General features: G+C 36.4%; 1 protein-coding gene across 1 annotated transcript; it reads left to right on the top strand.

The window, feature by feature from the left end:
- The first annotated feature begins 1,796 nt into the window (after window positions 1-1,796).
- pcdh12 (protocadherin 12) lies at window positions 1,797-24,086 on the top strand. Its single transcript, XM_677918.10, has 4 exons — window positions 1,797-5,250; window positions 7,671-7,762; window positions 9,533-9,678; window positions 21,159-24,086. The coding sequence occupies exons 1-4, from the start codon at window positions 2,353-2,355 to the stop codon at window positions 21,545-21,547; spliced, it is 3,525 nt and encodes a 1,174-aa protein (XP_683010.6). The 5' UTR covers window positions 1,797-2,352; the 3' UTR covers window positions 21,548-24,086.
- The last annotated feature ends 1,384 nt before the right edge of the window (window positions 24,087-25,470 follow it).

Below are 25,470 nucleotides of genomic sequence, written 5' to 3'. Positions count from 1 at the left end.
TCAACTCAGTACTTTTTTAACAGTTCATTTAGTAGTAAACAATACAAGATACAGATTTCAAATTACTATTTGTGCTCAATTAGTGTTACTGGGCTGTAAAACTGTACACCGCCATTACAGCAAATGTTACACATGTGTAGACATTCATTCATTCATTTTCTTTTCGGCTTAGTCTCTTTATTAATCTGGGGTCGCCACAGCGGAATGAACCACCAACTTATCCAACAGATGTTTTACGCAGTGGATGCCCTTCCATACAATGACATACAATACACTTTCATATTTTCCATATATTTTATTTGGATTATGTTATATGCAACATATATATATAAAAAATGTTTAAAAAAAAGTGTAAAAAAGTGTTTGCCCCTTTACTAATTTCTTAGTTTTTTGCATGTTTGTTACACTTTACAGTAATGTGTGTGTACATGCCTATTTGTAATTCTAAAATGTGTAATTCCAGTGTATACAAATATCAAGTTTTGCTATAATTTGAAATAGGTTGTGTGTATGACATATTTTGTTTATGTGAAATCCAACTATGAACTTGTATATCATATATATAATTTGCATGCATCATATTTTTTACATCGGCTCCAGTTTCCCCCACAGTCCAAAGACATGCAGTATAAGTAAATTGGGTAAGCTAAATTGGCCGTAATATATGTATGTGAATGAGTGTGTATAAAGCCTTGTACTGTTATTTTAATTTAACTTTGCAGGTTCTACCTACTGTATATGATTGTAATATTGGTAATTGGTATTTCTCAACTGAAAGTTCTTGCATCAATTTGTAACTTAAAAATGATCAGACAACAATCAGACAATTTGAAAATCTATGGACATAATAAATTATTAATTGATTAAACATTAAGATCAGATGAATTAAATGACAGACAAATGTATAATAGTGAATGATAAAAGATGCAAATCAAAAGTTTGATTGTGATAGCTTTATGAAAGGCAGTTACTGTGAATGAAATATTTATTTAGATGAAACACTTATTTTGTGTAGTGAAAAGGATATTTTGTGATTATATAGTATATAGTGATTATATAGTACTAACACAATTGAAAATATGCCGAAGTGTTTGAAAAAAGTGCACTGTTGATGATCTGTTGTGATATAAGAACTAAGAGTTTTGAAAAAGTAGCGATTACTTCTGAAAGATCCCCAAACTAATTAAAAACCCTAACCTAGTTAAACCTTTCAAGTAGTATCTTGCAAAATAACTAGTAAAATGTTATTCATAACATCAAAGATAAAAGAAATTCAATAGTTAAACAGTTTATTGACTAAATTATGAGAAATTTCAATTGCTTTTTGACTGCTTACAGACATTTCAGAAAAACATACTTCAAAAAATAAAAAAACACTGATGAAAAGTCCTGGAGATTGCCGGAGTGTGTCACTGGGTGATTATCTGGGCTTGTGATAACAGAAATAGGTTCTGGACTTTACATCAGCACTCTCTAAGTTCAGATCGAGGCCTTGTTTTTGTTATCAGAGCCCCTAAGGGTCTCAACTTAGATTTGCTTCAACACTGATGACGGATGCCAAAGACCACGACTCTTACTGTGTTTATTTAGACGGTTTGGAAAAGAGTCTGTGAAAAGCTAGAGGCAGTGAATGAAAGAAGTGGGATCATGTTTCGTTAAAAAGCAGACCGTCTGATTTCTTCAGAAATGCAGGACAAGGGTGGAGTTAAGCAGTTCTACACTCCTCCCTCAATATCTGTGATTGGCTTGCAGGTCATTCTCTGCTGAATGTGCCATCCCAGCCCACTATGTTTCACAGTTTTTTAGTTTATGCTGACTGGAGTGCCGGACCGAGAAGCAGCAGCTGTGTGTGAGTGAGTAATGCTGTGGAATAACATTGATTTGGCTGTAGAGAATGCTGGATGGCTCAAATTATAAATCTGTAGGAACTGGAATTAGAATATATTTATAAAACTATAAAAGACATATATTATTTAGTTTGATCATAGTTTGTTTGTTTAGTGAGTTATATTGTAGAACATCTGTTGATATCAGCAATAAGCAGCTTTATTGAAGAGTCATGCTACTGTCAATTTATTTCTTGAAAACTTCACAGTGATGTTTTTAATTGTTGTGACTTTTATATTTACTGTAAATGGTAATTAATAAAGCATATGGATGTGGTAGTACTGTTCTCGTAATTCATTTTCGAGCATTTTTTTATATTTGCTGTTTTAGCCATAGAGCAGGTAGTGGTGAATAGGTTTTGAGTATCTTCTGTAAACTGCAGATGTCATGCATTAGAATGTCTATCTAGGTGCTTTAGCACATCTGACTCTGCGTAAAAATAAACAGGAAACCTCACACACAGTCATGCTCCAGGTTTTGCTCCTTCTGGCAGCTCTTTTTGAGTGTCAAGTTTGTCTTGCCAACAATATGGGCTCTGCTCACCTCACTATTCAATATCGTGTCTGGGAAGAACAGCCACCTGGGACAAGGGTGGGCCGCCTCCTGGATGATCTACGTGAGCGTGGGGAAACAGGGTCACTAGAAAACTTCCAGGTCGTCCAGCATGGGCATGCCCTTCCGGTGACAGTTGCTTCAAGAGATGGTACAGTGTCCACGTTTGGCCGGCTGGACAGAGAGGAGCTATGCTGGGGAACAGAACTTTGTGAACTGGCCTTCAATGTTCTCTACAGAAAAGGTGGTGCTATGCATTTACTCTCAGTTCGTGTGGAGGTGATGGACCTAAATGACCACAACCCAGTTTTTCCTAGTCTACTGCAGGAGGTGGAGATCTCTGAGACTGCTTCACTGAGAATGCGAATTCCTCTTGATCGGGCTGCAGATCCAGATGCAGGGCCAAATGGCCTCCAGACCTACACCCTGTCTTCTAACCAGCACTTTGCTTTGGACGTCCGTTCTTTTGGGGGGGCTAAGCAGGCTGAATTAGTGGTCACCAAAGAACTGGACAGGGAGTTGCAGGCCTCTTTAGAACTGGAGTTAATAGCCTGGGACAAAGGAAACCCACCAAAATCAGGCAGCACAAAAATTATTGTCACAATTCTTGACTCAAATGACAACAGCCCAATATTTGAGGAAGCCCCTTCAGTTATTGAGCTAGCAGAGAACACAATTCGTGGGACAATTGTCTTAAATCTTCGTGCTACAGACCCCGATCAAGGTGCTAATGGGGAAGTTGAGTACTCCCTTAGTAAGCATTCCCCACTGGAAGTACAAAGACTATTTAGCATTCATCCCAAAACAGGTGCTTTGACTTTACAAGGCCCTTTAGATTTTGAAGAGAAGAATGTATATGAGGTAGACATCCAAGCTCGAGATCTAGGGCCCAATGGTATCCCATCTCACCACAAGTTGCAAATTAAATTGCAAGATATAAATGATAATGCTCCCCGCATACACATTACATGGACTCCCCCAGACTCCCCTGTTGCGACAGTCACAGAGGGAGCACCAAATGAAACTTTCCTTGCTCTTGTGATGGTATCTGATGCAGATTATGGGGCAAACGGGCAGGTACAAGTGCACATTTTGACTGGTTCTGGCCCTTTCAGACTCAAACAAATCCATGGAGACAACTACATGATTGTTACCAATGGCACTCTGGATCGTGAGAAACAAATGGAATATAACCTTACTCTTCTCGCTCAAGACAGTGGTGATCCATCTCTGTCCTGCATTAAGCACTTGACTGTCCATGTTTTGGATGAAAATGATAACCCACCAATTTTTACCAAGAGCCACTACCGGAGTATCCTGAAAGAGAATAACACACCTGGCTTCCATTTCTTGACTGTGGAGGCACATGATGTTGACCTGGGTCTCAGTGGACAGGTATCTTTCTCCATTAGAGAGTCAAATGAACTGGGGACACCAACAGCATTTTTCTCTGTTCACCCCAGCAGTGGGGAAGTGACTGTCCAGCAATCATTAGACTATGAGGAATCCCGCGTCTACTCATTTATTGTGGAGGCTGTGGATCAAGGGTACCCACCAATGACCAGCATTGCAGCAGTGCTGGTTGAAATACAGGATGTTAATGACAATTACCCCATAATTTATGAGCCTCTACCCAAGAAGGGGATTGCATTGCTAAATGTCCCAGTGAATGTGGACAAAGGGGAGATTGTGACTGAACTTGGAGATAAAGCAATGGAGGATAATTTCCACAAACATAGAAATTACTCTTCCCTCAACAAACCTGAAGGATTTCTGGCCACCACAATTAGGGCTAGTGATCCAGATTCTGGTCTCAATGGAAGACTCAATTTTGGAATAACAGGCGGCAACCCTTCTAATATATTTTTTCTGGACAAAACATCTGGGGAGTTCTATGTTAACACAACTAATGCCACAGAACTTATTGGGAGAACATTTAAACTGGGAATTGAAGTATCTGATATGGGAACTCCAATACTAAGCACAAGAACCACTTTGGAAGTGACTTTCATTAATTTTCGTGACCATCTGAAGAACTTGTCTCATGATAACCAGGCCCAGTATAGCTTTACAATGCTTTTGGCCATCTGCCTTGGATCTACCTGTCTGGTATTATTTTTAATCATTGCTTTAGCCAAGACATTCTGTCACCCTAACAAACGGGACAACCGTGCTTACAACTGTAGACAAGCTGAGTCCACGTACACTCGCCACCCACGACGGCCTCAGAAGCACATTCAAAAGACTGACATCCAGCTGGTGCCAGTGCTTCGGGGTCGTAGAGAAACGTCTCAAGAAGATGAAGCTGAGGCATTATCATCTACATCACCCTTAGTGGAAAAAGCACATTCACAGAGCCAGTTTACCTTTACACCAACACTTGCTCGCATGACTCAAAATCAAGCTCATACAGAAATGGATGGGAACCTGCCACTCACTCAAAGCAAGATACTCAAAAAGCCTGGGAGCATAGAGTGGAATGGAACACTTCCATATACCTCAGGAACCCCATGCCGGACCCTGCAAAAGACAAGAAATTCTTCCTCATCATCATTTGCAAACTCACAGGCTAGTACGCTCAGACGAAATAAAATTGAAGAATCCAAGCCCACTAGCATGGACACCTCACAAACTGTGACTTCAGTTTCTAGTAATCAGGCAACATTGCGGAGACCAAAGACCACAGAAAAAAGAGGAAGGATGGAAGAATCAGACCAAAGGCAGATCCTGAGGAACCTTGTTAGACTCTCTATGGCAGCCTTTGCAGAAAACGGTTCTTTTGAACTATCTTCTGCCTCACCTGAAGTGCAAGTATGAAAACTTTCCATTTTTACTTATAGCTTATTAATTTACAATTTCCCATATAAAAACAAGATATCAACAGAGATACTTTAAAGGTTCTTGGCTTCAATTTCAAGGCACATCAGTTCATATAAGCTCAAGTATATGATAGTTTTCCCACTCTAGTTTTACTGCAGGATTGGCCCATATCTGTATGTCCCCTAAGGGGACAGCTGACAGATGATGAAGGCACTGAAGTGTATTTAGTGTCACACAGTAACTTAAACCTTCAGTAAGCCTCAGGAGAAAACTTTGCCAATCCTCAATATTATCATATTACACAGTCAAACTAAATATGAGGGGAAAAATTCATTCCATTGTTGTCTTTAGAGAGGGGTGACTATTAAAGCAAGTATAGATATTTCTAAACAGTAGCCTAATAGTTTTCAAACATGTATGGGCGGGGAACAAATTGCTTGTACTGATATAATTTTCTTTAATTTAAAAAAGGAAGAAAAAAAGAAAAGTTATAATAACATCTTTTTATCAGCTTATATTTTTACAAAATATATATCAAAATTGCTGTACTAGTCAAACTGCATATCCTCTGGGTCTTGGTCCACCCATATGCTTACCTTTACCAAAGCAATTAGCAGAACAAAAGGTCCTGGCATGGGTTTGAGCCCTCACGTGAATACTGTGGCGAGGCAGGAAGAACATGAATCCTGTCCTCCCCACCCCTAATGTTTCCCTCCTCTTCAGTCCACCCTCCCTTACTCACTTGGCCCAGTTGGCAAATTAGACCTATGGCGGCTGAAGAGGAAAGGGGCCAAAATGTCACCGGTGCCTGTCCTTGCAGCCAAGGCTGGGTTTCTTATGTGCATCCTGGAAGGAAATAGCCTCTAAATGAATAGACCCTGTGTAGAAACAGCTTCCTGTCTCCTTAAACCTCTTCTAAAATCAATATTTCATACCAAAATGCTCCTAAACTCTGTAGATTATTCTGTAACAGATAATACATGTTTAAAGTAACACTCCACTTTTAAATTAAGATTCATTCTACAACTACCCTAAAGATAAACAGTTGAGCTTTAACATTTTTTATCCGTTCTGCTGAATTTGAATTTGATTAGACAATTAGCATTTCACTCAAATAATATTCCAAAAAATATTTATATTTTTAATAACTTATATGTTATATATGTTCAATCATGTATGTTTTTTATTCTCTAAACTTTAAATAATGTTTATTTAATGTGAGTACCATAAAGGTGTCAGTTTGTTTATAAAAAAAAAAACTAAATCCAATGATCACCATGAAGCACTACTGTTTTATCATGCAAAATACATTGTTTTGCTGATCTGTGTAATCTGTTAAAAAGCACAGTATGTAAAGCAAAACAAAATGTGTAAAGTTAGCATGGTGCCGTAAAATCAATCTACTGCAATTAATATAATTTAAACACCCCAGGGGTTTCAATCCAGGCTGATGGCTTTTTTTGTTTTTTTTGTTTGCATGTTGTTTTTTTTATATAAAAACTATTTTCATCTTCTGTGGGTTATAGAAAAACATTAGGTATAAATTAGGTAATTCTAATAGTTTAATCAAAGTTATTTGACTTTTAAAAATTGCCATGCGACCCTGACTTTGCGAACCACTGACTTAGAAAACAGCAACTTTTCATTTTCACTTGATCTTAGTAGATGATGTAACTGTTTTGTGAAATTTTTGAGTGACATGCCAATGGTCTAATCTGATTCAATGTTTTATGCTAAAATAAGCTAACATTGCTCTCACCAGATTGGGAGATTTGCTGAATGGACACAAAAGGGTAGAACTTGACTGTTTACCTCTAGGTGACTTGTAAAAAGAGCTTATTTCCTTTAACATTAGCAGAGTCAAGAGTAATTAGATGTCTAAGCTTTGTTACATTATAAACATGATGGCTCACACATCTTGTAGAACACTATTAAAGCACAAGTTGTGTCAGTATTCAGTTAACTGAATGTTTAATCAATCATGACATTGATTTTTATTATATAAGATGAGGTGATTGGGCGGCGCAGTGGGTAGCTATGCCGCCTCACATTAAGAATGTCACTGGTTCGAGCCTCAGCTGGGTCAGTTGGCATTTCTGTGTGGAGTCTGCATGTTCTCTACATGTTGGAGTGGGTTTTCTCCACAGTTCAAAGACATGTGCAATAGGTGAATTGAATTAGCTAAATTTTCTGTAGTGTATGTGTGTGAATGAGCGTTTATGGGTGCTACCCAGTGATGGGTTGCAGCTGGAAGGGCATTTGCTGCGTAAAACATTGGCAGTTCATTCCACTTTGGTGACCCCAGATTAATAAAGGGACTGAGCCAAAAAGAAAATGAATGAATGAAAATAAAGTGAGTTATAGGTGTCTGTATAATAAATGATTAATTTTGTGTCATTATTATTTTACAGCAGGTGTCTCAGCTCCTGTCTCTGTTGCATCAGGGGCAACTTCAGCCTCGACCAAATTTTCGTGGCAACAAGTATTCCCACAGAGCTGGCAGGTAAAACCTTTTTTCATCATATTGACTCCTGGCTAAATAGACAATGAATGTTGTCCCGTATACTCACTGAACACTGTACAATGCTACAAAAACCACATTGTCACAGTAACCATGTTAGAACATGGTCCCATAATAACTGAGATTTTATCAAGTAGATTTCTGGTAAAAAAGGAAGTATCTGTAGATCAGTGAATATGTGGCGCCTGTGATCAGCCGCTCTCTGTATTACTCACTGTACACACAGATTGTTATCAGACAGAACCCACTACTGTCTATATTAATTTATGTTCATTTAGAATCAAAAAGAGAATGGAGAGTCTGTGACTCGTCTATACTAGACAGGGCTTGTTTAAACCAGCAGACGTCCTTCTGATGGGTTGTATTTTGTTCAAACATTTCACCTTATATTCAAAAATATTTTGTGCCAGAACCATAGTACAGTAATACTGCAAGTAGTACATCAGTTCTACAGTAAAAATCATGGTGTTTTAAGAGGTGGTCCACTACAATATCATATTTTAAACTTTAGTTGATGTGTAATGTGACTGTGTGAACATATACAACATCTCTAAATGTAAAACACTTAAAGCTTAATAAGGGAGACATTGGCTTTAACGGAGTTAACTTAGCAAAGCCTACAGCAAAGTTTGGAGACTACAAAAAATACATCCGGATTAGTAAGATCACAAACACTTCAGGTTACACGCATGCGCCACATGTTATGCCATTTGAGCTTGTTCTGTTTTTGTATTTGGACTTCTAAAGGACACGACACAAAGAAAAAAGTGCTTACAATTCAGTGTTAATTATGTTCCAGAGAATTATTTAAAAAAAACAGATATAGCTAGCATTTGACATAGGACAGCTTTCAGAATCTCTCCCAGTTCAGGGCTGGATTCAGCTTGAAACTCCTCAAAGAAGAAGCAGCTCCAATCATAATAGCTGAAACTATGGATTGTGAGCCACAACCTGTGTTTTTATTTTTTTAAATTTGTCAGTTGCATGCACAGACTAGTTTCTAGCGTTAACGGGATGTTGTAGCAAGGATGTAAACAAGAATGTAAACAGCCACAGTGTTCACCAGTGCTGCAGTTTCTCTCTATGTGGCTGCTTTTCCTGCATTCTACATCTCAAATAACAAACCTGCAAAAGATATGTGCACGTTTCATATCACTGACACGCTTATAACCTGAATATATGTGAAAGACAACATGTCAGATTTTATTTTAGAGAGCAGGCATGAGGTTTAGCTATGTCCTTTTCGTTTTATGTCCAATTCAGGCTCACACTGACACGGCTACACTGACTGACAGTATGTACCACAGAAGCACAGCATGTGCTAGTGACTGGACGTGACACTTCCTGGTGACATGAAGCCAATCTGCGAATCACAGCACATTATGTTAGCTGACCAATCAGAGGCTCTTGAGGGCGGGCTTTTGGAGGAACTATGAAATATGATTGTCGTTTTCTTGTTAGCTGAGTAGCAGTATATAAAAAAATAACATGATTTTTTTTTTACAAATGAAGCATGAGCACCCAAGCCTTAAAAATACACTCTGGATCACCCCTTTAAAGGTTATCGTGGTTGCTATCCTGGTACCATGCTAAAAAATATATGGTAAAAAATGTTACTGTTTTTAAAATATTTTACAAAGAATTATGTTACAAACTTCTCCTATATCTTATCTGCATTTCAGAGCCTTTTTACATAGAGTGACATTTTAAATTACTGTAATTCATTTACTTTTCTCATTCTTTATATTGTAGGTCAGGGGCCCAGGATGCTGATTGGCTGAGCACTAAAGACAGTGGTCATGGTGAGAGCGAAATGGGTGATATGGACTGGGAAACAGGCAGAGACTCACCTGTGGACCACTTGTATGAAGAAGGACTCAATAATCTACTGACTTCTGGTAAATGATCATGCTTTTATTCTGAGTGCACTGTTAACCAAAAAGATATTGAGTTTAAAAATCACCCTAATCTACGAAACACTTTTATTTTGGTGTGAACTGGGTAAAATGAATTCATAGCACACAAGCAAAAGTATTTATTAAAAGAACACTCTACTTTTTTAGAACTAGACATATTTTACAAGTCACTTGTGCTTGTTCCAAATCACAAATTTATACTAAGCCCAAAAAGTATGTACTTTTTTTGAGAAGAAAATATATAAACTTTCAAGCATGTTGCTTAGTTATGAGCATTGTTAATCATCCACACATCATCCACATTTCTTTCATATTTAATTCCACACCCTTTTGGAGAAGCAGCAGCAGGATAAACTGCCACTCACGAGTCTTTCATTCAGAGAAATCTCCTCAGGTCTTTGGATAATTATGCATTCAGATGTTAATGTCAAACACATCTTTTTAGAAGTTCACGTTGTTGCTGCAGATGAAATATAACAGAAAGAAAACTTTAAACATGTTCCAGTTGGCTAGATATTAATTAACGGTCATACAAACATCTTTACCGAAGCCTCTCTACTTGACGGTTGATCTCGCTCCTCCACCATGTTTGTAATTTATTTACACTTTTCACAAGCGTTTGTAGTTCAAATAAAATTCACGTTCAACACACAATTTATTGTGGGCAATATTAGCGAGTATGGACGGTTCTACTTTTTAAACAGAAATAGCTAACTATACAGGGACCTTTGGCATACTTTTTTCAACATACAGTACTATTATTTGGGATATATGGGATATTTCTATTTTCAAATAATATTTAGGTTGTAAAGTTTGCAAATTGAGACGCAGCAATGGAGTTGAACATTTGAGTTTTATCATCCATTCAGCCGATCTCTGGGTCATGATTAGACCATTAGCATCTTGCTCAAAAAACTCGAGAAAGTGCATTGATAATTTTCCAAATTAAAGTTTGACTCTTTTGTGGTTACATCATTTACTAAGACGGACAGAAAATGAAAGTTGCTATGTTCGATATAATGACCTAGAAAATAGCACCTTTTTAATTTCTGTTGGTCTAAGTACATTTTGTGAGAACATTTTTTGAGCAAGATGGTCTGATCCAATTCAGTTATTTATGCTAAGCTAAGTTTAAAGAGTTCCCGCCAGACCAGGGGTGTGTTTCCCAAACATAACTCATGGCTAAACTATCATAGTACCATGTATTGTTTACGAAAAGACCAATGTAGTGATGAGTGTGTCCCAAAATGATAGAAACCGTTACAAATATTATTGAGAATATGCCATATTCTATTCTAAAACATAAAAACTGCACATCTAACAACTAGCCCATGTCAGGTCTACAGTACAGACACATTTCTTAATAAATAACCTACCTTAAATTAAAAGCATTAACGTATGCTATATATGCTATATATTTTTGTTTTCATAAGCTTTAGAGACATAACTTAAACTCCGCTTTTAAATACAGGTCACCTATAGCTTTCATTATGAGCCACGGCTGCATTCAAAATGGCACAAATGTTTTCAAGGTGCACTACTGAGGGACACTAATTGTCAATATGAAGATCGCTAAAACTGAACTGTAAAAATACTTACAAAGCAAATTCCAACTAAGACAGACTATTTTAATGCTTTTTTTAATCATTCCAAGTTTAAATGTTGGAATGTTCTAAATGAATATGGCATAGGGGAGAGAATTGGAAATAGAACACAGCCAGGAACCAAACATGTTTCTAACTACAGCTCTAGAAGTGTAGTTGGAAGCGTACAAGTTTGCTTCTCAATTTAAGAATGTTTGCTGAAACGATAGATTTGGGAAACGCCAAATCAATGAGCTATGTTTGTAACAATGCAACTTGTTGCCTTAGTTGGACAATGATGGTTTTCGCAAAACGCAAAACTCAGGGCAGTTGTAAAATGAACCTATTGCTGAAAAAAAGTTCTTTAAACAAATACGATGCAAGAACAGAGCTGGGTGAATTAGATTGAATTGAATTAAACAAGCCATTACTTACAGCGTTTTATCAGAGCAGAATTTGTGGAATTCAAATTAAATTATAAGCCCACAACTAACTGTATAAAGTGAAGTGAGGTGACCTGAAATGGGTTCCTGAACGCATGATTTATTATTTGATTAAGGTAATTTCCAGATGTATCTTTTTCTCCCCACATATAGCCTATGACCAAGTAAGACAACAAACAACAAAAGGGTAATTACTTTCAAACACTGAACACCAATAAAACAAAAAGTATTGTGGAATTGTGCATAAAGTCTGTTTATCTGGATATACTAATATTTGTGTAGGTAGATTTCTGCTGCTGTGTTTCCTTTGTCTATGTATAGAGTAAATGTTTGTGTGCAGTTCCTTCCATCTATTGTTCTGAGATTCAGCACACTGTAAATTAACAAGGACCTTTTTTGTTCTCCCAAATAAAAGGTCTAGTTTGTTTTCTCTGCTTTATCTTTTTGATGTCTGGGCAGATTTAGCTCAGCATATATCTCCCCTTGATTTCCACTGAATCAAAATACATCAATGACCTTGCACTCTGTCTCACTAAGATCCATTCTTGCCCGAAAAACAAGGCTTTATAGGGGTTTCAAATGGTAGATAACAACACAGGGCCAGATTTATACTTACAGCTTGCACCAGCATAAACCCTGTTTTGGTTTTTAAAAAGTACTGTCATGATTTAAGATAAACAGTGTGTGGAGAATGTGGGTTTTTGCTGCTGACCCTTATGTTTTGGTCAAGCGTTTATTTTAGAATTTATTTTTTAGACAGAATAAAAAGTTTTAACCCAGTTTGCACCTTATCATCATTACTAAAATGAGCTACTGTGCATGTGTCGTTGTATTCAAGTAAACTTTTACGAGTTTCATTCTTCTAAATTTAGGGTTAGTTGGATACTAGTAAGGAGGCTAAAGACCATGACCTCGAGCGTCTGTCGCTAGAGCACCTTTAGAGGTCAGAGGAGTGATGTTAACCTGCACAACACTTCACTAGCTGGCCTCCGCTACTCTCACCCCCTAAACCTCACTCACGGTACCAATATAACCCCAGTCCCACATCATCCAACCCACTCTGAGCTGGGATCAAACCAGCAACTTTCCAGCCGGTTGCTCTACCAAGGAGACTAATGACCAACGTTATTTGCACTTAAATAAACGCGTAAACATTTTAAGTTTACTCGCTTTATTCGCGCGTCAATTCCACTTCATTCGAGCGTCAAATTCACTGAACAATAGATGTGGATTCACGTCATGGGCGGGGCTTCTGTCTGCTTTGTTGCTTAATGGCTAACATGGATTTTATTGAAAGAATAACTGTGTTTATGTGCTTTATTAAGGCAAAAAAAAACAGCATTGATTCGTTTTACCCAGCTCTGTGAGTTGATAAACTCCTCCAGAAACTTAACTTGGATGAAGGAGGCTTTTAGCGGTGCTACTGACTGAGCCGAGCCTAGATTGATCAACTGTTGTCCCGTGTCTGCAGGAGGATTTCCCTCTGGGACACCAACTACAGGCGCTAGGTCATAAGCACGCCCCTACAAAAAAAGGCTTCTGATTGGTTAAGGTGCTAATGTCCACAGAAGTTCAGACTTTTGAACTTGAGAAATTCGCACTTAATGCACGTGAATCACGTCAATCGTCTCAATCATGCAAACCGCTCAACTCGCATCGCTTTATTCATGCGTATCACGCTGCAGGATTCGCGTCTTTGCATGGGGGGGGCGGGGTGGGGGGGTTGTAGCAGAGGCCAGGTAGAGAAGTGTTCTGCAGGCAAACCTCACTCCTCTGACCTCTAAAGGTGCTCTAGCGTCAGATGCTAGGGACCACAGTCTTTAACCTCCTTGTTACAGCATCTGACTTCCATGTGGAAAATAGTCAGTTGGATCCCAGCTCAGAGCAGGTTGGGTGGTGTATGACCAGTGGAGTTACAAAAGAAGATATTTTGTAGAAAGCCGAAAACCTATAACCATCTGAAGTTGCTGGAATAGTTGGTGGTTCATTCCATTGTGGCGACCCCTGATAATTAAGGGAATAAGCCAAAAAAAAATTAATTAATAAAAAATATATATTTTTTGAAACCTAGTAAAATTGCAATATTAGAGCAATTTAAGCAAAACATCATAAATTCTTTGCTAACTATAGCTACCATTTTGTCTCCAAGGCTTTAACATTTGAACTAAATGATTTAATATGTATTACATTTATCTAATTATCAATATGTGTTTGTGCTGGTTGTTTGGAGTTTGTTTTGTACTCTGAAAAATAGTTTACTTTAGTGTGTGGATCTGATGCTCATGTAGCATGTTCCACTTAAAAGATTCCCTAAAGCTTAAAAGTAGTCAACAAGCTAACTCACTAGTGTGTGGTTTTGTGGTTGGGGTGAGTAAGCATAGCCTGATAACTTCATCTGCTTGCGGTGTTAGTCATGCTAAAGATAACAGACAGGCAGTTTTGTGTTTATCACCAGGGGTTTTCTTTCTAAAGCATGCAGGTACAGATTACCCTCTCTTTAGAGTCATCACACATCCTCAGAACCCTTCAAGGGTGATTTTTGACTCACACACACACACACACCTGCTCACACGAATATTCACATATCCTTGGGCTGTTTACGTCATGCTGTAACCCATATTCTTAACCCTTTAACACAATGCAGAGATGTCTGTGTGTTATGGATACTGAAAGTGAGAGTGTGTGAAATGTGTGTGTGTGAGGATAAAATGTTGTTCTCTTTCTACACTCTTTCTTTGAAGGCCATGACCCTCGCTATCTGCCTTTAGGTTGCCATTTCTTTACTGCATTCCTCTCACATGGTTTTTCATGGCCAATAGGTGACAATTTATTCAAAATCAGAAGGTTTAAAACATTTTTTGTCAAATAAGTTTTTTTCTGAAGACACATATTCACATATTTTGTCCACATATATCATAGGCAAAGCAAAGAAAAGGAAAAGAAAAGAAAAGGAAAAACTATATATAAACGATATAGAAATCATAATAATAAATAAAGAACCCACCACATAACAAGCCAACTTGTCTCAGAAAGCACATCAAAAAATTCCATTCTAATAATTCTGTATCTTAGAAAAAGTAATAATAGATCCACAACTGATGAATTACATTTGTCACTAAGAGGTAAATTATTTTGGAAGATTCTATGTAATTTTTTCATTGAATAATCAAACTTATTTTAAACTGAATAAGACAATGTCTAGAATTAAAAGTTTGTTCATTAATATCTTCCGAGGAATTTCAATTTATAACAAGCAACGATACATTCTTTATTTTAGTTAGTTTCAATGTAGACTTTAGATTAATAATAGTGTTTGCTGAGGAAAACATCAGTATATGTTTATGATTAGGGATATCAATTTTCCATGTTTTAAATCACATTTGTGCTACTGACATGATACATTAAAGGAGATGTGCTATCAGATTTCTTCACAATGTTAAGATGATACTTTGTCTGGCAGGTTATAAAACCTCTTTCAAAAAACGTACAATAATAATATCTCTGAAGTGTTATTACTTTTCCTACTTTTCCAGTCATGTGAAAAAGATAGCACATCCTGCTAAATTCCATTTTTCCACATCAGGTCATTAAAAATAAAATCAATCGGACTTCAAAATGTGTAATGAACCATCAGATGCATGTACAACAACATAAAGCATTACCAAAAAAAGTCAGGCTACAGGCCCGTAGCCAGCATGTTAAAGGAGAGGTTCTATTTTTCAAAAAGTGGACCTTTTTGTAGTTATTCGCCTTATTTTCTATTTAAACATAAATACTGAATTTATGTGACATTTAAATCACTATTTTTAGCTGAATTAGCTTGTCGGGTGGTCATCGTAAACAAAAAAAAAAACTTTTTAAATATTTAGAATAAAAAAATATGACTAATATTTATTTTTAAATACAAATTTATTGCATCATAAATCGTTAGAAAAAGCTTTGAATAAAAAACTGAAGCCTATTGTAATTTATTAGGCAAATAACAAACTGGCCAGCACAAATAACTTTCCTCAGTCAGAATTTGGCCTATTAAATAATATTTTTTTTACATAATATTCAATAAAATAATAATATACATTAATAATAATAATAATAATAATAATAATAATAATAATAATAATAATAATAATAATAATAATGAGCTTCACAATTTTTTTAGCCTATCTATCCAAAATAGTATTCAAATTGATTTTAATACACACTTTTTATTGGACATGTTTTCTTTCAAGGATAAGGTTTTAGAAATAAAAGTTACTTGTCAAATGTTTTGTCTATTTAAAAACAATACAGTAGCAAACGATGACTTTGCTTATGTCAGATGTTATCTTGCACAGCTGTGTGTATAGATGTATTTGCTTGTAGCGAGTTTATATATTAATGCAGGAATCAAGTCTATATTGATATGCGTGTGCATGTGGGTGTATGCATACATCAAGTTTATATGTATATACGCAAGTTTCATAAATATTGTTTCAAAGATCCAATAGTATAGATGTATATGCGAGTAATTTGTAGATGTACTGTTGGAGTCAAAATTATTAGCCCATATTTCCAAAATTGTGTTTAACAGAACAAGGACATTTTCATAGCATGTCTAATTTTGTATTTTTTTTTTTTTCTGGAGAAAGTTTTTTATTTTTTTATTTTGGGCTAGAATAAAAGCAGTTTAAGGACAAAATTATTAGCCCCTTTAAGCTATATTTTTTAGATAGTCTACAGAACAAACCATCATTATACAATAACTTGCCTAATTACCCTAACCTGCCTAGTTAACCTAATTACCCTAGGTAATCCTTTAATTGTCACTTTAAGCTGTATAGAAGTGTCTTGAAAAATATCTAGTAAAATATTATTCACTGTCATCATGGCAAAGATAAAATAAATCAGTTATTAGAAATGAGTTATTAAAACTATTGTTTGGAAATGTGTTAAGAAATATTCTCTCCGTTAAACAAAAATTAAAAAATAAACATGCATGCTAATAATTCAGGGGTGCTAATAATTCAGACTTACTGTATATGCACCTGTTTTATCTATGTGTTTATAAGAAAAGTCCTACACGGCACCTCATAGCTGGATGTTGTTCTCTTGAAAAATAATTGTTTGTACTGGTCAAAACTGATTAGCTGAAGTCACACCAAGACTCAGCTTAGTCTTAAAGTCTTATTTTTACTATTTGTGATGGCATAGCAGTCAAAATAGGACAAATGAGCTCATGTTTGGGACAAACATAGCTTAGCTGTGGGCCTGTGCTATTCAAATGCCTAAAAGTGCCCCTATTTGGATAAAGTTTGGTTTTGGAAGTCCTCAACAACAGGCTGATATGCATGCAAGGTCAAAAATATTCCTTCTTTCTTTATAATAAGCGTTTGTTTTAACCAAATCATCTCAATGACTTCCATATGATTTGTTTAGTGATTCAATTTTCCAGACCCCTCTTTAGCCTGATGCTAAACTGCAGTGATTTTACAGTGAACAGACTAACCCAGTCTGTTGTGATTGGTGCGCATTGGTATTCTTGTGGACAAGCTCAAAGCAATTTAGGCTGTGTGCCATCTATACATTTATATTTTTGATCAAAATTGCATAAGAAAACTAGGCTTTAGTACCTGCAAGGAAAAATCTGGCAACCACATAGAAACATTTAGAAATATAGCTTGTTTTTTTTTTTTAATTGATGTCGCTTTTTTGATTGCATATTTGAGAAATTGTGGTATATGTACTAGCAGAAAAAGCAGACCAAATATAGGTGAATGTCGCACACATGTTGCATTAGCATGCGTGAGCCTACTGGTGGTTGTTTGGATGTGGTTGAATTCTTTGGGGGATTTTAACCATGGCTGTGGTTTATAGGTTCAGCTGTTTTAAAGGAATTAACAATGGCATCATTACCCTCCATAATTAATCATGAGCCACTGAAAGAAGAAGGAAATCTGTGGTTAGAATAAATAAATAAAAAAGAGAGCAAAAAAATTGTATGATGGCCCATATAATTTTTAGTGAATAATCCAGTGAAGGGCTGAATTTAGAGATCTCCGGGATTTGAAAGGGCTGTGAAGAAAGGAAGTAATGAAAATGAGGTTTGGAGGTTGGGACTGAGCTCTTAGATGTGGCCCTAGTGGGTTTGTTTGATCAGAGCTCACTGGATTTCACATCTTTCCTCACACACACATGGTTCTTGTGCAAGCAGAGCCCTTTGTTTCTCCTCAATCTTTAATTAAGACCCTAAAATTTGCTCAAGAAAGACAGTAAAACTGTCAGATTCAAGGTGGCCGTCTGTCTCACCTCAATATATTTAAGAACTCTCATATGTGAGCTTCACATTGTGGCTTCGACACTACAAAAATGATGTTTTGTGAAAATGGTGGCATTATGCACATACAAACAAAAATGGTGGACCACAGCAGTCACTCCCAACCTGGGTCAATTAATTTGCATACTATCTGTCCTAAATAGTATTTGAAAATAGAATTAGTACAATTAGGTCCATAAATATTTGGACATAGACAATTCTAACATTTGCTCTTTCAGGCCTCTACAGCCACCATCTTCAGTTCCTGCTTGTTCTTGGGGCAATGTCCTTCAGTTTTGTCTTCAGAAAGTGAAATGTAAGCTCAATCGGATTCAGATCAGGTGATTGACTTGGCCATTGCATAACATTCCACTTATTTCCCTTCAAAAACTCTTTGGTTGCTTTTGCAGTATGCTTTGGGTCATTGTCCATCTGCTCTGTGAAGCGCTGTCCAATGAGATCTGAAGTATTTGGATTAATATGAGCAGAAAATATTGCCTGAAAAACTTCAGAATTCATCCTGTTGCTTTGGTCAGCAGTCACATAATCAATAAATATGAGAGAACCAGTTCCATTGACAGAGATGCCCACGCCATGTCACTACTACCACCATGCTTCACTGCTTAGGATCGTGAGCTGTTCCTTTCTTTATCCATACTCTACTCTTCCCATCACTCTGATACAAGTTGATCTTGATCTCATCTGTCCATAGGATGTTTTTCCAGCACTGTGAAGGCTTTTTTAGAACTCTAATCTGGCCTTCCTGTTTTTGAGGCTCACCAATGGTTTACATCTTATGGTGAACCCTCTGTATTCACTCTGGTGAAGTCTTCTCTCGATTGTTTAGTCTGACACACATACACCAACCTCCTGGAGAGTGTTCTTGATCTTTGGTGTTGCTGAGCTCACTGGTGGGTTCTATCTTTTTAAGAATGTTCCAAACTGTTGTTTTGCAACAACAATGTGAATTTACATCAAGATGTGTTTCATTTTATTGCCCAATTAACCCAATGGTTAAATTTACCCATATTTTATCCAAAATTTGGTTGAAATAACTTAGCCTTTTTTGTGTACAGCCAACTAAATGTTGATCTTTTAAAAAATGTAGATGTCTATAGATGAAAACTTTCAAAAATGGTTTCATGGATGTTTGTTTCTTCATGTAACCATAAATTCCAACTGAGAACCTTTTTTAAGAGTTGTCTGTCTTTTAACACAGAAAACCACCATTCTATAGCTGAACTGAACGTCATTCACTTAATGAAAGTATTTGTGGAATCCTTCTGGCTTGATAAAGATAATTTCCCTGTCCATTGATGCACCGTGTCACCTTGTTTGCCCTTAAAACATTCTCTAAGCGTGTGATTGTAAGACATGCAGCGCTGCATTTGTTAAAACACTGCACATGAGATCCTTAAAATGTCAGGCAAAGGAAATGACTGTTTACTGAATTAAAGATAAATACTCACCTCGACTTGGTATTTCCTGTCATCCTGTTTTTCATCCACACAAACTCAAACAAGAAAACAAGAGAAGATTCTGACAGGCTCTGCAGAACAAAAAAAAGGGAATGTTTTTGAAATATACTCATTCAAAGAGAACACAAGATTAGATTTCACACCACACCGACATAAACTCACTTTATTTTGTAGCATTTACAAAACCTGATGTTTTTTCTCAAATCAATGGGATCCTTTATGTTAAAATGACTTCAAAAAATGTCAAAACTGCAAATCGATTTAATGTCAAAACCTTGACGTCTATTTAATACCCACACAGTGATGACCTTTCAACCACAAAAATAACAACACAAAGAGTGTTAAGTTTTTTTAGTCTTCAATTTTTTTTACACCAATTTGATGTTGTTTTTATATTAAGATAGACTGCATGCATTGTAGGGATACAAAATCCTGTGTAAAAAAAACCCTTTGTAAATCCTGTGTAAATCCTGTGTAAATTTGCTTTCGGGTGAATAAACACTTTCTCATATAATACTTTTTACGTCATTATTTTGGTGGTCAAAATGGCATAAATGTGTGGACGTCAAATTGACTACAAGGTTCTAAATCAAAATCGATTAGCTTTTTTTAATGTTTTATGTGTGTGTGTTTTTATGTAACTATGCTGTCAAGTTGCCTGCTGGGAAGTAAATTTAAAAAGTTTAAGGATCACGGCTGGTCCAGCATCAGCTACACATATTGCGCCAATCAGACTTATACTAACTCACTATAAACAACCAGACTTTTTTACTTCAGTCATCTTTGTCTTGAAGAATCCCCCCTTCCACCCCTGCTCATCCTCCTTCTCCTGAAGTCAGCCCAGTGGTTACCACTGTTGCCTCGCAACAAGAACGTCACTGGTTCGAGCCCTTACCGGGCCAGTCAGCAATTCTGTGCAGAAATGCTCATTCTCCCCGTGCTTGCGTGGCTTTTCCATGGGTTCCCTGGTTTTCTCTCATCGTCCAAAGGCATGCAATATAAGTAAACTGACTAATCCAAAGTAGCATCATATACAAACTCTTAGTCAGCTATATCCCACAGCTGTTCCTAACACATTGACAAGCAGAGGCCTTCTCGAGACCTACCTGAGCTCAACCTCCCCTCTTGCCCTTCAAACAGGAGAGAGCCCTGGGCTCGAGGATAGCTCAGAGCTCTCTCCCGGGACAGCATGCCAAACATGTTTTGTTATCAATCATCAGCAAGTGTAAACTCTTGAAAAATAAAACAAAAAACCAGGCTACTATCATTTTTCTTTTCATTCGTTACCATTTTGTCAGACTTGGAATTATAAGGTTCTATCTGCGTTCTGAATGATTTTGAGATTTTGAGCTTCAAAGTTTTTGCATTCCATAGCAAACAATATGTGTACATTTTTTTTTATATAGTCTTAAAATGCAAACAACATTCCATAATGTAAATAAGTTGTCATTTAATAAGAATATGTCAATAACTCAATTTTGACAAAAATGTCAGATAGAAACCTTATAATTCTAAGGTGACGATTTGTTTAATTATCTGTAAAATATAGGCCTTACTACCAATTTTTAACTAATACTTAACCAACTTTTGTCAGTGCCGCTGAGCTCAAACACAGAAGTGTATAGTTTATCAAAGGTTTCTGACTTTTTTCCCTCTTTTCCTCTAGATGATGTTTTCTCAGACGTTCCTGATCCAGCATGGATGGCTCGTCTTTCTCTTCCTCTGTCAACCGACTACCATGAAAACCTGTTCATCCCGGATGGTCCACCGTCCCCTGATGCCCTCTGTACCATGAGCAGTCTTGATGATTTCACCTCCTTCTCCACTTTCGGCAAAACCCTGGAGTCGCAGCCACTGGGTGGCAGAGCTCTGATGTCAGAAGTGAGCTCTCTGTTTGAGATGCTGTTGACACAAAAAGCAGACGCACAGTCATGTCCACCGGCCGATGTTCTCTACAGACTCTCAGCAGCTTATGGACGATCACTCGGCTTAGATGTACCTGTAAATGGAGGTGCTGTTACCTCACGCCAACAAGCGCAGACTTCTATAATGTAGTATGCCAACCCTATCCCATAACGGGTTTCATGCAGTCTTTGGGAGCAATAGAATGACTCCATGTCAGTGGCCAAAACAGCTTGTAATATACAAGCGCTTTTTTAAACCCAGGTCTGTCTGGAACAGGCCGAACGAAACTTTTTTTAATATAAAAAAACAATAAACAACAAAAACAAATAAACATTTGTAGTGCATGAAATAAGACTGAAAAGAACTTGTATTTTTTGTGGTTCTTTTGCGACAAGAATACAGTTTTGTAAATTGCTATTCAACATTTTAAATCCTGATGAACTCAAAGCAGGTTTTTTTGTTCTTCTTTTGTGTTGAAAAGAATCAAAATACATGATCAGCAAAATACTGTGAGCAAACATCTTGTCTCTGCTGATAATGGTGTTCAGATGAATATGTGCTGAGTGTTTTACCCTCAATAACTATAAATGTAAACAACTGAATTATGAAAACCACTGTTAAGAAAGCATCTGATTTGATGATGTGGATAAAACAGTATCTGTTTTTACTCATGTATGTTTAGCCTCAATGGACTGAACAAAATATTTCACCTGTAAAAGGTTTACAAGTTGAAATTGACTGACAAATTATACAGCGGGCACAGAGATGTTGCAGAACTGAAAATGTTCCCTCAAATTTCTCTTAGTTTATTATGGTTTCAAACTCTTGAAACAAACTCAAAACAAACCTGATTTTGTTACGAATTAGGTTGTCCTTTCAAACTTCAAACAGTGAGCATAACAGACTTGAAATGTATGTGGTTATGTGAGTCATTTATCATATTTTCATTATTTTCATTTATCATATTATCATTATTTATTTTATGTTGAACACTTGTTGATTCTACATCATTCCAATTGACTGCAAATCAACATCGATTCAACATTAGGTAGTCAAAATAATTACATCAATTAAACAATAGGTAGACAAAATGATTACATCAATTTCATGTTGAATACAGGTTGATTCTATAAGGTGGATTCAATCAACTGAAAATCAACATCGTTTCAAGGTTAGGTAGTCAAACCAACTAGATCGATTTTAGGTTGAAGACATAATGATTATACATTGTTCCAATCGACTGCAAATCAACATCAATTTAACATTAGGTAGGCAAACAGTTTCTTCGATTTTATGTTGAATGTGTTGATTCAATAAGATAATTTTAATCGACTGAAAATCAGCATTGATTCAAGGTTAGGTAGTCAAACCAATTAGATCAATTTTATGTTGAACACATGCGGATACTATGTTTTTCCAACCAACCACAAATCAACATTTTTTCAATGTTAGGTAGTCAAACCAACTAGGTTGATTTGTGTTTAAAATGTTGATTCTATAACATTGTTTCGCTTTAACATTGTGTTAGTTAATCAATTGCACTGATTTCACATTAGATTTGAATGACGTGTACGGTAATTCAACATTACTCTGATGAGCAAAGCTATGTCGAGTTGATGTCAGAGTTCAACGTCGTGTTGATGTTGTGAGAAACAATGATTTCAGGTTGAAATATGTTAGTTTGCTATTTCAGATATTACCTAACTAAGCCATTTATTACAATTCTACAGTATTACAATAATGAAATATGTTCTAGTTCATAAAAATGCAATCTAAAAATTCTATCGTAACACCTTTAGGTGAACACCTTTTGTACACAAGCCTATAATGTTCATTACCATGAATACACAAAGGAATATTTGAGAATTAATTCAGAATAATTGGGTAATTTACAGTGAACATATACTCCAGTGAATTCTAAATACTAAAAAGTGTCATTCTTGTTTAGTAAAAACATTTTATGCAAGAAAATGTATTATAATTCTGACTTGTTAGTGTTTATAGTCATTATTTTGTTAGTAATTTGTTTGTTTGGTGTTAACTTTGCTTGTACTCTGGAAATATGAGTAGATTTGAGACGTTGATGAAGTAATTTGGTAGTATTAGTGCATTTTAAATGTGAACAATTACTGCTGTAATTTTTTTTTTTGTTTGAAAATTGTGGGACACATTTCGGGAATTGAGTCAATACTAATAATTATTCATTGTAATTAATTCACTTTGTTTAGTGCATAATATGAAAAAGAAACACTTATTCAAGTGTCTTTCTCTGAGAAGAAACGCTAGGCTCCACAGGTCGCCACTAGATGGAAGATTTCAGGTCTGAGGAGCGCCCACTGCTGGCTATTTTTGGTTATTTTTTATGTTAATTCACTGATGTAAATACGCTGTTTATTTGTTTTAAGTGCAGTTCCTGCTGTAGTCAAATAATTACGAAAGATACCTAAAATTATATTCAAGACTTTGTCACTGTAAGGACTGAAAGAACACGCAACAAAATTCAGTTATGCTCTGAATGTAACATTTGATTTTTTTTTCTCACTTTTTTGAGTAAATTATTGGTATCAAAACTAAGATGTATAATTCTGGCAACATCATTTTGTATATAAATGTAATACTCTGTTTTTATTCTTATAATTCACAGCACTTTTTGTAGTCCCATTTAAGCAGAATAAATGATTTTATAAACTTTTTTGTGTTTTAATTTTTACTCTCTAAAAAACATAAATTTGACATTAAGGTATATTTTAAGTGTGTGAGTACAGATCAATTCAGATTAGCATGAACTGTCAACATTGTAGACAAAGAGACAAAAAAAAGTAAATAGGCTTTTATTAGTGAGAATATAAAAAATATCATACTTAGAGTAAAAGGCCTATGTTATTCAGAGGCATCAAACCGAGTGTACATTTGCAGTTTGGTGCAGATGTTATTTGTTATGCCAAAAAGATAAAATTCTAATGTCATGAAAAGCAAGACCTTTAAAACAGCAGAATAACTTCATAAAATCAACCGTTAGTTCAAATATTCAACATTTAAACTAAAGTAAAAGGTATTTTATTTATTTATTTAATCAGAGCTGTGTGGATTTCATTTCAAATGAAAAAAACTGTAACCCAACACTGTAATACAACAAGAAACTGCTCGTTAACAAATTTCTAATCAGCCAATAACATGGCAGCAACTCAATGCATTTAGGCATGTAGACATGGTCAAGATGATCTGCTGCAGTTCAAACTGAGCATCAAAATAAGGGAAGAAAGGTGATTAAAGTGACTTTGAAAGTGGCATGATTGTTGGTGCCAGATGGGCTGCTTTGAGTATTTCAGAAACTGCTGATTTACTGGGATTTTCACACGCAACCATCTGCAGGGTTTACAGAGAATGGTCCGAAAAAGGGAAAATATCCAGTGAACGGCAGTTCTGTGGGTGCAAATGCCTTGTTGATGCCCGAGGTCTGAGGAGAATGGCCGATAGAAAGGCAACAGTACTTCAAATAATCACTCGTTACAACCGAGGTATGCAGATGAGCAACTCTGAACCCACAACGCGTCCAACCTTGAGGCAGATGGGATACAGCAGCAGAAGACCACACTGGGTGCAACTCCTGTCAGCTAAGAACAAGAAACTGAGGCTACAATTCGCACAGGCTCACAAAAATTGGACAATAGAAGACTGAAAATATGTTGCCTGGTCTGATGAGTCTTGATTTCTGCTGCGACTTTCAGATGGTTGGGAAAGAATTTGGCATCAACAGCATGAAAACATGGATTCATCCAGCCTTGTATCAATGGTTCAGGCTGGTGGTGGTTGTGTAATGGTGTGGGGGATATTTTCTTGGCACACTTTGGGCCCATTAGTACCAATTAAGCACTGTGTCAACACCACAGCCTTTCTGAGTACTGTTGCTGACCATAACCATCCCTTTATGACCACAGTGTACTTATCTTCTGATGGCTACTTGCAGCAGGATAACACACCAAGTCAGAAAGCGCAAATCATCTCGGACTGGTTTCTTAAACAAGACAATGAGTTTACTGTTATCAAATGGCCTCCATAGTCACCAGAATCAA

Source organism: Danio rerio, chromosome 14 (assembly GCF_049306965.1).
Source record: "Danio rerio strain Tuebingen ecotype United States chromosome 14, GRCz12tu, whole genome shotgun sequence".
NCBI lineage: Eukaryota > Metazoa > Chordata > Actinopteri > Cypriniformes > Danionidae > Danio > Danio rerio.
This window is presented reverse-complemented; position numbering and strand designations above follow the sequence as displayed.

Coding starts and splice junctions, on each gene's coding strand:
- pcdh12 (XM_677918.10), top strand. CDS start 2,353: ATGCTCCAGGTTTTGCTCCTTCTGGCAGCTCTTTTTGAGTGTCAAGTT. Junction 5,251..7,670: donor CTGCCTCACCTGAAGTGCAA/GTATGAAAACTT, acceptor ATTATTTTACAG/CAGGTGTCTCAGCTCCTGTC. Junction 7,763..9,532: donor TATTCCCACAGAGCTGGCAG/GTAAAACCTTTT, acceptor TTTATATTGTAG/GTCAGGGGCCCAGGATGCTG.